The following is a 15,565-nucleotide window of genomic DNA, read 5'->3' as shown; positions in this document are numbered from 1 at the left end:
TATGGCTGCATTCGGGCAGCGCGCTATTAGCGCCATTTGTGTGGTACGTCCTCATCTCACGTCTAATGGACGACGAAGATAAAATGAAACAAATAGCGCTAATAGCGTCTCCCCGAATCTAGCCTATGTCTAATTTTAAATTTTTTGATTTGTATTATTTACGAAACTGATTTAGTAAACGATGTCTGTAACATCCTATGATAATGTTGGATTCGTTAATTTCGTTGAAATAGCTACTGTAATACAAACGACATACGCAAAAGGAATTATTTCACCAATCAGAACAAATTTTAATTACTTCTCACGCGTTCATGAGCACCGAACCAGCTCTACCAGGATTTCAATTCGGAAAACGGCAGCCGCGAGTAGATCATGCGTGAAGGTGGCGATGAGAAAACGATCGGCATGTGTGTGTGTATGTGTTACGAAGATTGAGCGGTGACCTGTCACCGCTTCCACGGGGTGTGTTGTAAATGTAGGTGAAGAGTAAATGTCTATTTATAACGATGGAGAGACGATGAGGACAGGGGACCAGCGGGGGAGAATTTACCCCCGTGCGCAGAACATGGCACACTGTATGGGACATTTATTCAAACAGCGACCCCGCTGCAACGTCATTGATGCTGGTCTACAGCACTGATTTCCGAATTTTCATATTGCAATCGTCGATTAAAGAAACATTCGAGAAAAGAATCGAACTTGAAATTTAATAGAAACATTATGATTATTGCCGAAGATTGTTTAAATAGTGATACTTCTAACCGGTAAAAAATCGCGTTCATTTTGATACGTTAAATGTGCGAAAGAGCAACTTTTATCTGTGCTACTGTAATAAATCAGTAATAGCGAAAGAATGAATGAGAAAAAAATTATCGATTTTTATCGTATAATACTAAAATTATTTGAAAGATTTTCCCCACTCCCGTTCAAGAAGCGGCTTGCGTAATAATGCGCAACGTACGTAATATATCATCGTACGAAAAAATTAAATATTTTGCAAAACATTAAGAAATTATTAATAAGATGCTTTCTAAATTTGTGGGAGTGGAATCTCGTTCTAAGAGAAAATTGAGTGAGCCTGTTCAATATTTAAGAATGAGATCTCATATTTCAGAGTGAGATTCGTTCCAAAAGTTTTACAGAATAAAGTATGTTACAATATTAATCATCTTTGATGCAGTTTGCATTTATAACATGGAATCGCTAATAACACTAAAATATAAAAAAGTTGATTAATTTTTCTATATTAAATTTAATTTTAAAATTTCTATATTAAATTTGTTTACTTGTTATGAATTTAGGGTATCCGTGTTGAATGTCGATAGATAGGTGTAAATTTATTCGGATCCAATTATCGAAATCAGATTTATCGAGAAATCACCACCAATGATTTAGAAGATGCGTCACAGAACCGCACCGGTCAGGGAATTCCCTCTCTCTCTCTCGTAACCGATCTGTATTTGTTAGAAAAATAAGTTTTATTACGCTTTCTCCGCAGTTTCCTGTCTCTCTCTCTCCACCTTAATTTTATCTGCGTGATAGCAGGGGCGTACGGAGCCGAGGCGCGCATAAAACTGACCGGCGCTTCGGCAGGTGCTACTAGTCTCTCGTCTGACGTGGTTCGCGGCAAATGTTCGATACGTACGAGGGAAAATCGCGCGGCGCTCGAGTTACGGGAATACGCGAGAAGAGATACGCGCGATCGAGGGGACCGATTTTCCGCCAAAGTGGAGCTTTTCGAGCGGTAGCGGAAACGAAACGTGAGTGGAACCGATGGGCTACACCGTCGAAACTCCTCAACGTCGCCGTTCGCCACTCGTTCGCTTCCGAGTTGCACTCCTTTCAAAGTCGCGTTTTAAAAATCTGCATTCGCTTACGTAAGAAGATTTGGCGTAAACAGTCGATTTTTCCGTCAAAGAGTAGCAATTTTTCGAGTGGTATAGCAGAAAAAAAAAAACTGTGAGAGCGTATACCGGCACGCTTCGTCCAAGTTCTTCCACAGCTTAGTCACTTGTTCTCTGCTTGGATTCTTTAAAGTTCCATTACAAAAGCCACATTCTTGCACTCCATTTAAAAAAAGAAAATTAAAAAGGAATAAAATATATGATCGATTAAAAACTATAATTACAGATTTTACGTTTAGGAGTTAAAAAGTATGACTTACTTGCTATGAAAAATTTCAGTTTTCGTCAAATACAAATTTGAGCTGAATTTACGTAATTTTGTTCGTCCAAACTTACGTCCCCGTAATATTTATCATGTGGTACCTCGTGTGTAATTAATTCAGTACACGAGCGTCCCACGACGTTACTTTCATAATACTTTTGCGGATTATTATTAGACGCGTCCATCGATATCACATTTCCTTTTGCTCGAAAGAATTAATACGCCGCGAAAAGTTCTCGCAAAAGCGGAAGACTTGATCCTTTTCTAAAGCAAATATAGGAGGACAACAGCGAGAAGAGAGGCGCATCGGCGCGCCGATAGGGACGTTTTAAAAAAAAACGAAAAGTCACGAACGCATGTGCGACGTGTAGGTACGTCGCGTTCGTGCCTAATCAGGCGGGTGTTTGCCGCACGCTCTGATGCTTCTTCGCGAAAATCGCTGCATTCTAGCCCGGGGTACTCTGGCATCATGAACATCGATGAATTTCGCGTGCGCGGCAAGGAGATGATCGAGTACATATGCGAGTACATCCGCACGCTGGAGGGCAAGAGGGTGACGGCGAACGTCGATCCCGGTTACCTGAGACCTAAGCTGCCGAAGGAGGCACCCTTCAACCCGGAATCATGGGACGCCATCATGATGGACGTCGATGGCAAAATAATGCCCGGAGTGAGTTTGCGGTTGTAACGTGTTGCCGCGATTATCGATCCCCCTTCTCCTTCTCTCTCTTGCCATTGATTTCAACCCCCTTTTCCGATATAAATAATGTTCGTGCACATGAAAGAGAGAAAAAAAGATAGATAAAAATTGTTTCGTCTTTCTCTCTTTCTTTCAGAGATTTGCAAAACTAATAACGTGACATTCGGTAGATCAATTGCGACGCTTTTTCCCGATGTAGCAAGTTTTTCCAGATGCAGTTTTTACGAGAACTTGAGGAAAAGTTAAGGTCAGTTAGTGATGTAAAATGTTTGTGATGCAACGCGTATTATGTAAACTTGGTAAAAAAACAATATTCACAATCAATAGTCTTTTCAGATAACGAAAAGTCCAAAATGGAGACATAAGACGTGTTTAAAAGAAATTTTTTTAAGACGATTTATGTCTCGTTCTCGGACATGCGTATTGTCTGGATTAGTCATTTGATGGTACCACTCATAGGTACCGTCATACCACTTTCTACTCGTGGAATTGGATATATATATATATTTTTTTTTATTCAAATCGAACCTATAATTATATCAATTAAATTAATTATCGATCATTACAAATAAAAATCTAACAGTAATGTCCGATTAAAAAACAAAAGGATACAATTTATTAAAGCTTCTATAAGCTGTTAAAATTATTAGTAAAAATTTCATTTTATTATACTCAACGGGGGTTGTGTAAGAACTAATCTCGGAATTAATATACTCTCTTAATCTTGTAAAGTGAATCTGGAAAGTGAAATCTTACTGTTGAAGATTGAGCTACTCTTTTTTAAGACTGGCTCAATTTTCTCTTCTTAGACTGAGATTCCACTCCAAAGAATTTACGGAGTAGGAGGTTAAAATAAAAGCAACCCTTAAGGCAAAAATTAAGGCGATCTCGTAGATTAAGATTGCCCAATGTGATAGAAAATGTTTAAAAATAATTTTAATCGAGCACGATCGGTCGGCTGAACAATTGAAGGACGACGACAACGTCACAACATTTCGATCTCCGTTTCCGACAGAGATAACGACTTTGAGAACGTCGCGTCGCGACGCGCGACTTTTTCATAAGCGCATGCGAAGTTCGTTCTTAATCCAATGCAATGTTATCACGGTGACAATGAAAGTTGCTGTTGTCCACCGGCATTTCCGCCGTCCATTCTGTTGTTCCATTCCATTCCATTCCATTCTTTCCGTGGATAAATCAATTTCAGAACATAAAAGTAGGTTACTCGACTTGGAGGACAATGCTTTTTACAGATCACTCACTGGCAGCATCCACGATTCCACGCCTACTTCCCGTCCGGCAACTCGTTCCCCTCAATCCTGGGTGACCTGCTGTCGGACGCGATCGGCTGCATCGGCTTCTCGTGGGCGGCCAGCCCGGCTTGCACCGAGCTCGAGACCATCGTGTTGGATTGGTACGCCAAGGCGATCAACCTGCCGACCGAGTTCCTGTCGGAGCAGAAGAGTGGCGGCGGCGTGATCCAGGGTTCAGCCTCCGAGTGTATCCTGGTGACGATGTTGGCGGCACGAACACAGGCCATCAAGAAGCTGAAGGAGAAGGAGCCCAATAAGGAGGACTCGGCGTTTCTACCGAGATTGGTGGCCTACTGTTCCACGGAGTCGCACTCCTGCGTGGAGAAGGCGGCGATGATAAGCCTGGTGAAACTCCGAGTGCTCGAGCCGGATGACAAGGCCGCATTACGTGGTAAACGGCTCGAATCCGCCATCAAGGAGGACGTGGAGAGAGGTCTCGTGCCATTCTACGTGGCCGCCACTCTGGGTACCACCGGTTCTTGCGCTTTCGACAATCTCGTAGAGCTCGGGCCGGTGTGCAAGTTGTTCCCCAATATCTGGCTACACGTGGACGGCGCTTACGCCGGTAACGCTTTCATCTGCCCGGAGATGAGGCCGTTCATGGACGGCATCGAACACGCCGATTCCTTCAATACGAATCCCAACAAATGGTTGCTGGTAAACTTCGACTGCTCCTGTCTGTGGGTACGCAATCGAGTGACGCTCACATCAGCGTTGGTCGTCGATCCGCTTTATCTTCAACACGCTCGCTCGGGGGAGTCGATCGACTATCGTCATTGGGGTATCCCGCTCAGCAGACGATTTCGAGCGTTGAAGCTCTGGTTCGTTATGAGATCGTACGGCATCAGCGGTTTGCAGAAGTACATTAGGAATCACATAAGGCTGGCTAAGAGATTCGAGACGCACATGAAGAAAGACAAGCGCTTCGAGATCTTAAACGATGTACGAGTCGGCCTGGTGTGCTTCCGATTGAAGGAGAGCGAGGAGATGAATCAGGAGTTGCTGGCTAACATCAACGCTTCCGGTCGGTTACACATGATACCAGCTCGAGTGATGGGCAAGTACGTCTTGCGTTTCTGCGTGACAAAAGAGGATGCGACCGAGGACGACATCGATTATGCCCTCAGCGTAATCGAGGAACACGCTACGGAGGTGATGCTGGCTCATTACGAGGGCACAGAGGACGAGTACAGAGCAAAAGGTCCGAAGAGCCCGGCCGCTCTCGACAAGAAACTCGTCCGGAAGTTCAGCTTCACCAGGAGCGTCACCAGAGATGTTTACAAGAGATCCATCTCCAAATCTAGCCTACACGACGGCGCGACACCCATCATGGTCGTCGACGATAACTCGCAAGTCGACGCCATCGACGACGACCGTTTTTGCAATAGCAGGTAGACCAGTTCCGGTTTCCGAACCAAGTTCATATTTTCATGAAATGTAGATATGATAATTGCATTCTCAATTTTGTGTATTTTATTTGTGATAAATCTTATTACATTTTCGTCTTCTTTTTTAAATTGACAGAAGATAAAATAACATTTCTTTTTCATTCGAAACTTTAAAAACTCTGGATCAGTATATAAATATGAGTAAACTGCTTTTAAAAGTAAAATTAACGTATATTTGATTTATTCTTGGAGCTACAAAACCTCTTTTTTTAATTTGATAATTATTGATGAAATATTAATTTCAGATCGTGACGATGTCGATGACGGTCCCCGGCGCCGACTCGGGACGACGTAGATGATAATAAAAAGGGCCCTCGCTACACGGCCGTGTGATGCGAAACTCTGACGGCCCACCGTCGTCAATTTACTGATTCCCGAAGTCGCGTTTGTTGATAAGGACCGACTATCACCGATTAAATCGCCACGTGTTTAGTCAAATTATTCGTCACCGATCAAGTTCGCCACCAAAGACGATCGCTCGTTTATGAACGATGGATCGGTCGTATATATTATCTTGAGCACGAATAATTCTTCGTGGCAACAAAATTGCGTCAATGGCACATGAGATATTGAGCCAAGTTTTGCGATAGAGCGTGAGATTCTTAAGCACACTTTAGACAGTCTGTAATAAGCGACAGAATTTGGCTTAAACAATTCAATTACGAACGCACATGTATAATGCAAAAAAAAAAAAAAAAATTCGAGTAGTATAAGCTTTTTTTATTACGATCGATTTTTTATAATAGGATGAAGATTTTTATTAAAATTATAGATAGAATTTTGCCGCACACAGAAATTCTGTTCCGAGCTACGGACGGTCTAAAGTCTGGGTTTTAGAGGCGGCTGCGCGTATAGTTAACGTAGTCGTTTGATCTATTTTGGTATATACATACATATATATGTGTGTCTGTATAAGCGATAGAGAGAGATGAATCGATGTACATACATAAAACGTGATAATGACTGCCGATGCACGCACGGACTCTAATAGTTTTATATAAAACGCTAGTGAATAATTAAAGTGTATCGATCTCAATAGATTTACAAGTGAATTAATAGCGAACGATTATACTGATCCCAGTGTACACCGGATATATCAGAATTCTATTTTTTTCGCCAATACTGTACCGCAACTGCAAAAAGAGATGCGTCAATGTTGATATATCAACATTACGTTTAGAAGATACTTGAGTTTAGATATGCGAGACAAAATTTCGATTTCAATTAATAGAGAAATAATTAATTAAGACATATGGTTTAATAATAGTGTCGTTATTAATTAAAAATTAATACGTGCAAAATATTAAATATGATACCTGATAATCCATAAAAAAATGCAAATTATAAAAAAAACTTATAATTAAATGAAAAAAACTACTATATCTCTTTTGAAACACTATATAATAAAGAAAAATTATATTAGAATTTCTCAGACACGTGGATATAGTGGACGTTATTCATTAATTCGTATAATTGATCGGAGTACAATTGTACGATGTCGCATCGATCAATAAAAATAGATTTTAATTTAGTTATAGGTAATCCTTAAGATAAGAAAATCATGATACTTGGGAAAAATATATTTGCAAACAGAAAAGATTTACAGATTTAAATCGATAAATTTACAGATCGATGCTTAATACAAATATATCGATATATGTACGTTTGTCTTCGACGATTTGCTCTGATTTATAAAAAATAATTTCAATACGTACAAAGGTAATACAGAAGAATTACCCAATTACATTATAGAATTTTACGAACACGATAAGTAGAATGAAGTATTTATTTCATATGTACAGATGTTATAATAAAATTAAAGTTCTTAAAATAACCGACTTTTTTTTGTCCCCCACTTAATTTTAACTATAGACATTCATTTAAAAAAAATTTCGTTTCAAAAACTAAATTAATTGCATTAGTAGTTAGAGATCTCTCGAGCTAGTTGTTTAGCTTATAAAAGTATAAAAAGATTACATTCGAAATTCTAGCATATATTTTAAGTTAAATAGATATTAAAAAATAATGAATTTTCAATTTTCTCTAAATGTAAGAATAAAACATTATTTAACTTAATTTTTTGTTTTATTGTACGATGCGTTGTTTTCTTCCTCCTCTTTTTTTCATTCTGAATTTTATTTATTATATAAGTAAAAACAGCCTAAGAAATTTAAATATAAAACATTTATCATATATAAATCTTATATAAAATGAGAGATAATAATATACACACACATATAGACATATATGTATATTAGAAATATGTAGAAAAATGGAAAAATTTCAATACAATATATATGTAACTTTATATAAGTAAATCATCAAATGTGAGTTTCAGGAAACACATGCAATTATTAAAAAATTTGTATTAGATTAAAAAAAAATAAGATCATAAGTTAAATAAATTACAAAAATGCTGTATTTAAGATTATTAAATAATTAGTACAAAAAGTTAATAAAATACGATCAGTAAAAGTAAATTTCATTTTATGTTTACGTTTTATATGTATAGTCCCAAATAACTGCGCAATTTGTATATAATATACAAAATTATTACTTTTATTGTATATATGTTGAAAAAATAAAAGCAAATACAATCTCGTATAGTTAGTTCATATATAATTATATAATTGTCAATTCATATGTAAACCTATATAATATTGTCACACTACATCTGTCCACACTGAGATATTGTCACAGGAATCTTTGGTTTATTATTTGGTCCAGTAGGAACATTTTCTACCTTCCTCATGACAAGAAGACCATCAATAACTCTACCAAAGACAACGTGCTTGCCATCTAAAAAATTACACTTGGCACACGTGATGAAGAACTGACAGCCGTTGGTGTCCTTGCCACTGTTCGCCATAGACAACAGACCAGGTGAGTCGTGCTTCAACGTGAAGTTCTCATCAGGGAATGTTCCACCGCTGTAAATGCTCAACACCCCGGTGCCATCGCCGTTGACAAAGTCACCACCTTGTATCATAAAATCCTTGATCACTCTGTGGAAGATGGCACCTTTGAAGCCCAGTGGAACGCCGTCCTTTCTGTATTCCCCAGTACAGAACTGTCGGAAATTCTCTGACGTTTTCGGGCAGACATCTTCAAATAGCTCGAAGATCATGCGACCTATCTCCGTGGTCCCCACTGATACGTCGAAGAACACGACTGGGTTATTAGGGTTTCGCAGCTGAGCCTGAATCTGGTTCCAAGTAGGCATGATTACTCACGGTGCTCTTATCTCGAACTTATTGTGGACACTTGCAGCAGAATTCTTGAAAAGCTTTAAAACATGGACGAGTACTTTAGAGAGAAACGTCTTTCCTATCTGTGAAGGAACGATGCAAACAAATATAACCTCAAATGCTGTTATAGGTTAGGTTTCCTCCGGAATGATCCTGCGGTGCACAATTCGCACAAAACGGCTAATACTGGTATTCTAAAGCAACGCCAAGAGCGAAGGACCAGCTTTGAGCTACGATTCACACTACTATCGAAATATTTGAACGTAAATATACCTTTCAGCGATCTTCGTGATACCACGAGATCGGCGATATCACGGTACGACGAGAGGAGGTTAGCGTTCTGCGATACGTTAATTTCCTGAATAAATGGAGTAAAGTCACTCGCTGCGTGACACACGTCTTATATTATTGCTGAATGATTACTAATTTGAATGTAAACGGCACGAACACCAGACACGTGATAAACATGCGTCGCAGTGGTGCTCATTTCGATCGACTTACCTTGCTCGGCGATGAATCTTAGCGACAGAGAGATTTCAGATATACATCCGAAATGACGAAGTGTTTCACTATTCTTTGAAATATCCTCGCGCCAACTCGGAATGACACTCGCCGAGAAACTTCAAATTAAGAAGCACAACGCGGCACTGCCGTTCGTGAGAAAATACCGCGCTAATTATGATTTACGCATGTGCGTATTATTAGGACTGGCAAGATCACGTGACTGTACGCGCGAATTTCATTCTCCACCTATAGCCGTGAAAATAAACACTGATGAATCTAGAATGTGCTCGAATGGGAGGCTCTTCCGCATCCAGCGTATTCTCTAGACTTGGCACCAAGCGATTATCATCTGTTCCGCTCGATGCAACACGCTCTGAAAGATACACACTTCCATAAATTATAGCGAAGTCGAAAATTGGGTCACTGAATGGATTGACTCAAAAGACATAGTGATCACTTTTGCTTTAACATTCAATAACTCGGTGAAAAAAAATCGTACAACGTAAAAAAGATATATATTAAAGGTAAAGATTCACTCTTTCGATTGCTGCAAACCGCATTTTCGTGTAATTTTTACCTCACACCATATAGAACTTTGTAAAGTTTGTGAACATTTTTTAGATTTGACGGATATTTATTTATGTTCATATAACTCCGTAAAATATCAGTCATATTGAAATTTTAATTATAGATTTCGAAAAAGTAGATATTTTAACCTTTAAAATACTTTTTTAATTTTTTGTCTGCGATGATTTTTTATCGAGTTACGGCGTTTTGAATATTAGCCAGTTTTTAGCTTATTCAAAAGAAATAATATTGTTTAATATTCATATATAGTATATTATATATACCAATATTTCTTTTCGCATTTCGTTACGTTATAATTCTGTAAAATATTTTTACTATATCATTTTTCTGTCATGGAAAATTGCGACATCACCACACCTTCAAAAAAGGTCATCAGAAAATCTTTTTCGTCATACAATATATTGATAACTAAATTATAATTAATAATAATAAGTTGAAATAATACAGAAGACAAATCAATTTAAATTTTAATGAATGCGTAATCCTTTATAAATGAGAAATTAATATTTTTTTAATTGATAGAAAATACTTAATAAGTTCTATTAACTTATATATAATAAGTATTATACATAAAACACTTTATCGAAGTTATCAGCTTTAATTTTTGAGTCCACACATTATATCATAAATAAAGAGTATCAAATAAATATCTTGGGACTTAGAGAGAGAGAGAGAGAGAGTATAAAGACATAACATTGCAAGGATACTATTATGTTGATAAACATTTCACTCTTTAATAATACATACAAATAAAAATTCCACTATAATAAAACAATCTAATCTAGATCATCTTTGTGATTATTTTGTCGCTCAATACTTATTGGTTTATATATATGTATAATAGTATAATATATATGTCATGTATATAATTTATTCTTGAATATTTTACAGTGTAATTTTCGTAAAATTTTCATAGGATCAGCACCAATTATTTCTGAAGTTTCTATAAAAAGTTCAAAACACGTTTGTAGCTCGTGCGGAAAGAATTAATTCAAATTACCAGCGGATCCGAAAACAATGACGAAAACGCTGCAGTCAGCACTGGGACCATTATTTATTATTGGTTCGTTCTGCTGTTTGGTCTTGTTTGAATATCCTCTTGGACGACCCAGGCCGTATTTCTCTTATCTGTACATCTTCGTCGTATGGAGCAGTATTTTATACAACATCTACGTTCCAGTATACCTCCAAAAATTGAAGCTTATGAAAGTATATTTAACAGATATCTCTGATTTGGTCGCCATTTTATCGATTTTTATCAGCTTATATCATTGTAAGGTAAAATTTCTGAAATATTTTTCCCAATTACTTGTACAATCTCATATTGATCAGACGAGAAACATATCTCGAGAAAGTATTTTTTCACCGTAATGGTCGATCAAGATTTGTGAAAACAGTCGCTCTCTAACATTCGATCCACGTATGTTGACAATCTACCAGAAATTAGTGCTATCCAGTAGATTTGTAACTATTCTGAGAACTTTAAAGTTTCACGTTTCGCACGTTTCGGAGATTTCGCCGCTGATTCCGCAGAAATGTTAGTAAATGTATAACTCGGTCTCGTGTCCGCGAGAAGTGAGATTACTATAGTCTCGAGAATTGTGACGATCGAATAACCTGCATTATTCAACATAATTAAACAAGTTTGACTGCCTTTCGATGTATCACTATCGCTTGAAGTCCATTCTGTCTACTATACATATCTCTAAATTACTTCATTCATTTCGCGCTTTGACTGACAATCAGAGAAATCGGTACAAAACTCAAAGTTGAAATGTGAACAAATCAATTAAAGTAGACCTTCGAAAATTTTAAATGACAAGAATATAAAGGCTAATGAAAGCAATTCGCTGTTATTGGTGCGATCATATATAAGATATGTTATAGTGTGAATTTATATACCACGTATGTAGTTCCCTCAAACGCGTGCCGAAAATCCTTCAGACTTACAACGCTTAAAATGAATTTTAATGTCAATATCATATTATATTGTCAAGAACATCAATCTTCTATTTTATCTTCGTAATAAATTTTTTTAAAAATTTGACATATAAAATTAGTTCTAATTTTTTACTCTTATGCCCTTTATTCATTTTTAAATGTATGTATGCATTAAAATAATAATTTTTATTCAAGCATAAAATTATGATATACTTTCTATTTTATATATATCGCATAATCAATCAATATTATTTTTTAAAGGAATTGAAAATATATTTACATGAACTCTCCATAGTAAACAACACATTAAAAACGCTCGGTGCTCGAAATGAATATCAACAGCTGCGTAACTGGTTAATTCGAATAATAATTGGATGTATTGTATATGTTTTATGTGATATGGCAACGAACCAATATATTTTTTATATTTTATATGGGTTTAGCCTAAATATTTTTGAACACGGTATTCTAGTACTTGGAGTAATGTTTAGTAAATATGTAGATATCTCAAGTGCACTGATTTGTGAAACTGTTCTTGGGTTAGTATAAATTACAAACATTCACTTACAATTAGTAAGCTATTGTTTATTGACATTTTGTGAGACAAAATGTTGATAGAGTAAGAAGACTTTTTTAAAGTTATTTAAATATTTTTTCCTCACGTAAGATAATATGTTGACAGAGTGAACATTTGAAGATCTTTTTAAAGTTATTTAAATATTTTAAAATGCTTTATATAATTTTAAATAATATTTTATCAGTATAATTGCTATTGTAAAAGATAATATATTATAAGATAATCTAAATAGAAAAAAAAAAATTTATTTTGTTATAAATGAGACAAATATATGTAAAATGTGAGAAAATGTATAAAACAAATAACAAAATTTTAATTTAGTTTGACATTTAATATTTCTTAACGCAAAATACATGTATATGTATAATGCATTTTAATTTTACTGAAAAGCATAACTAAATCCCTTTCCTTTAATTCAGATACACATGCTCCAGATTTCATCAAGTCAATGATCGTTTACACGTACTTTATTGCGATCTTTTCGAAAATAACGCAGATTATAGATATAGAAAACAAAACAAATCCATTTTAATCCAAGAACGTATAACAGGAGCTAAGTATCGCAAGCAATCTATATGGATTATAATGTAATTTTTTAAAAAAATTTCTGTTTACACAAATACGCAGGGAATGGAAAGTTACTTTTTAAAAGTAACTAGTTACAGTTACTCGTTACCGAGTAAAAAATGTAACTAGTTACAGTTACAGTTATCGCTTTTTAAAAGTAACTCGTTACAGTTACCGTTACTTGAAAAATAACTTTTCGTTACTTTTCCGTTACTTTTTTAAAATCAATTTAAAAATGTACTTTTGCATTTTTTTTTATATGTAATACTGACAAATATATATATAGTTTTATTAAAAAAAAAAACAATGTAGAATGGCTCAAATAATAAATTAAATAAAAGTAAAATGAGAAGGGTTACGAGCCAAAAATGAAACAGTTTATTTCCGATAAGAACGACGATGACAATGTAATTAAATGTATAAATATATATTAGAACAACAACATGGATAAAACAAGATAAAAACAAACGACGTTTCCACACTTATTGTCATCGTCTTTTAAACTGTTTCGCTTTTGGGTTCGTAGCCATTCTCATTTTACTATTATTTAATTTATTTTTTAATTTTTTTTAAACACAATTTTGTAATTCTAAAACCTGTAAAATATGCAGCAAACTGAAATATTTGTATGTCCTATGTATTACATAGAAGATAGAAGTGTAAAATAATTACTGAATCATAATGCCGAATGTCTAAGGGCTTTCAAGTCTTATTGATAAGCGCTATAAATAGCATGTATCCAATCGAACCGTGTTCAATCGTGTGCAAAGTAACGACAAAAGTAACTGTAAATTTCGTTACCGTTACCCAAAAAATGTAACTCGTTACCGTTACAGTTACCAAAAAAAGAAAGTAACGCAGTTACCAGTAAAGTTACCAAAAAAGTAACTTGTAACTGTAACTTCGTTACAAGTAACGAGTTACTTCCATTCCCTGCAAATACGCATATAATGTATGCATACAAGGATCCTCATTTTCAATTTCGTAATATTTGAAAAAGTATAAATGATAAAAAGATGTGTGTGTGTGTTTTTGAACGTGCAACTGTCGAGGAGGAAACGTACCTACCTTGATCACATTTTGTAGATAGAGGCGCCAAATAGATGATTTTCACTCGTTTTAACAAAATTATATGATTCCTTAGACAATGTTTTCTCCAGTTATTCCGTATATATAAATAATAAGGTGTAATATAAAAAAGTAAGACAACATTAAACCATTACAAATTTTTTTATGATAGTATTAAAGATAGTTTTTATGATAGTATTTATGATAGTATTATTTTATGCTTTCTTATGGCACATATTGATATAAAACATTAAATGAAACTTGTAAACTGTTAAATTTTGATGTCTCTATCTTAACTTTAATGACTGTATAGAATATACAAGAATCATATTTTGTAAAATAAATATAGTTACATTTAAAAAAGTGTTAATGACATTTATACTTATACTGCGCCACCACCTAGAAAAAAAATAAAGTAACTAAAATACGACCCCTTCAAAATCGTTTCACTTTCAAATGAAATATTTCTTAATATTATCCAAAATAAGAGACATATTCAAGGTTTTCAAATTTAAATCGACCACCTAGTCCTAATGCATACAAAAATAATTAACTTTAATTGTGTGACATGATTATATATTTTAAACTAATCGCGAATTACAATTATTAGTGTAAATCGAATTCTACGCTACAAATATATTTTACTTTACATATCTCGTATTTTTCTTTATTGTTTCATTGATTATAACAATTATGATTTTTTACAGGCACGTCCATCTACAACTATGCCTTATTACACGCAAACTAAACAATATATTCAATATACTAATGTCACTACAAATGTTATGGTACTTTGCAGATGCTGTAGGAATCAGTATCAATATAGCTAATATACATATAGGCGAGAAACGATTTATTTTTACTTTAGAAAAATGTATAATGGCTTTAGAACCCTGGTTTCAATTCATTCTGCATAGCATATTATTTCTCACATTAAATGACATATGTCAAACTATTTACCATGAGGTACAGTAGAATTAAAACATTACTAGGAATTACACAGGCCCACAAAGAAAAACAATTTTTTTGTGGGCCTGTGTTATTTATAACTAGAATAATAAACAAAAACAATAATTTTACAAGAAGGAAGTTACATAGAGGTTGAAGTTTTTTTTCCAAATGACGTAACCTTATTCACTTTATATAAAATTTCCAATTTTACTACTCCAATTTACGAACTCTCTTATTGTATAAAACGATTTCAGATAAACAAGACAGCAGTAATTCTTTACAAAATGTCTAATAACAATCTCGATGAAGAAGAACGTGAACAGGTAAATTATTACATCAAAATTTTAATAAAATTTTAACTATTCTATGTGCGTAAATTTATTAGCGCACATAGAGAAAGGGCACTTTTATAAATTAAATTGAAAATTATGCAAGAAGTTGGAACATTATAAAATAACAATTGTATTATACTCTTATGCGTTAGAATACTTGTA

The 15,565-nt window shown here is 34.9% G+C and overlaps 2 protein-coding genes across 3 annotated transcripts; one reads left to right on the top strand and one right to left on the bottom strand.

Annotated features, from left to right (window-relative positions):
- Window positions 1–1,729: 1,729 nt before the first annotated feature.
- Window positions 1,730–6,306, top strand: LOC108773836 (tyrosine decarboxylase). Its single transcript, XM_018539775.1, has 4 exons — window positions 1,730–1,760; window positions 2,617–2,836; window positions 4,120–5,570; window positions 5,873–6,306. The coding sequence occupies exons 2-4, from the start codon at window positions 2,636–2,638 to the stop codon at window positions 5,877–5,879; spliced, it is 1,659 nt and encodes a 552-aa protein (XP_018395277.1). The 5' UTR covers window positions 1,730–1,760; window positions 2,617–2,635; the 3' UTR covers window positions 5,880–6,306.
- A 1,989-nt stretch (window positions 6,307–8,295) lies between these two features.
- Window positions 8,296–9,260, bottom strand: LOC108773837 (peptidyl-prolyl cis-trans isomerase H). Of its 2 annotated transcripts, none has more exons than XM_018539776.1 (2): window positions 9,149–9,260; window positions 8,296–9,069 (listed from the first exon to the last, which is right to left on the bottom strand). In XM_018539776.1, exon 2 carries the CDS (start codon window positions 8,848–8,850, stop codon window positions 8,296–8,298), a length of 555 nt encoding a protein of 184 aa, XP_018395278.1. In that variant the 5' UTR covers window positions 8,851–9,069; window positions 9,149–9,260. The 2 variants fall into 2 exon arrangements, with proteins under 2 accessions (XP_018395278.1, XP_018395279.1); XM_018539777.1 differs by having other exon boundaries at window positions 8,296–8,913.
- Between the last annotated feature and the right edge of the window lie 6,305 nt (window positions 9,261–15,565).

Source organism: Cyphomyrmex costatus, unplaced genomic scaffold (assembly GCF_001594065.2).
Source record: "Cyphomyrmex costatus isolate MS0001 unplaced genomic scaffold, Ccosl1.0 scaffold222, whole genome shotgun sequence".
Classification (NCBI taxonomy): Eukaryota; Metazoa; Arthropoda; class Insecta; order Hymenoptera; family Formicidae; genus Cyphomyrmex; species Cyphomyrmex costatus.
The sequence above is the reverse complement of the archived record's forward strand: the minus strand, read 5'-3'. Positions and strand labels throughout refer to the sequence as shown.

Bases quoted from the DNA above. Each gene is read 5' to 3' on its own strand.
- LOC108773836 (XM_018539775.1), top strand. From the start codon at position 2,636: ATGAACATCGATGAATTTCGCGTGCGCGGCAAGGAGATGATCGAGTAC. The intron at 2,837-4,119 runs GTGAGTTTGCGG...TGCTTTTTACAG, and splicing joins ATGGCAAAATAATGCCCGGA to ATCACTCACTGGCAGCATCC.
- LOC108773837 (XM_018539776.1), bottom strand. From the start codon at position 8,850: ATGCCTACTTGGAACCAGATTCAGGCTCAGCTGCGAAACCCTAATAAC.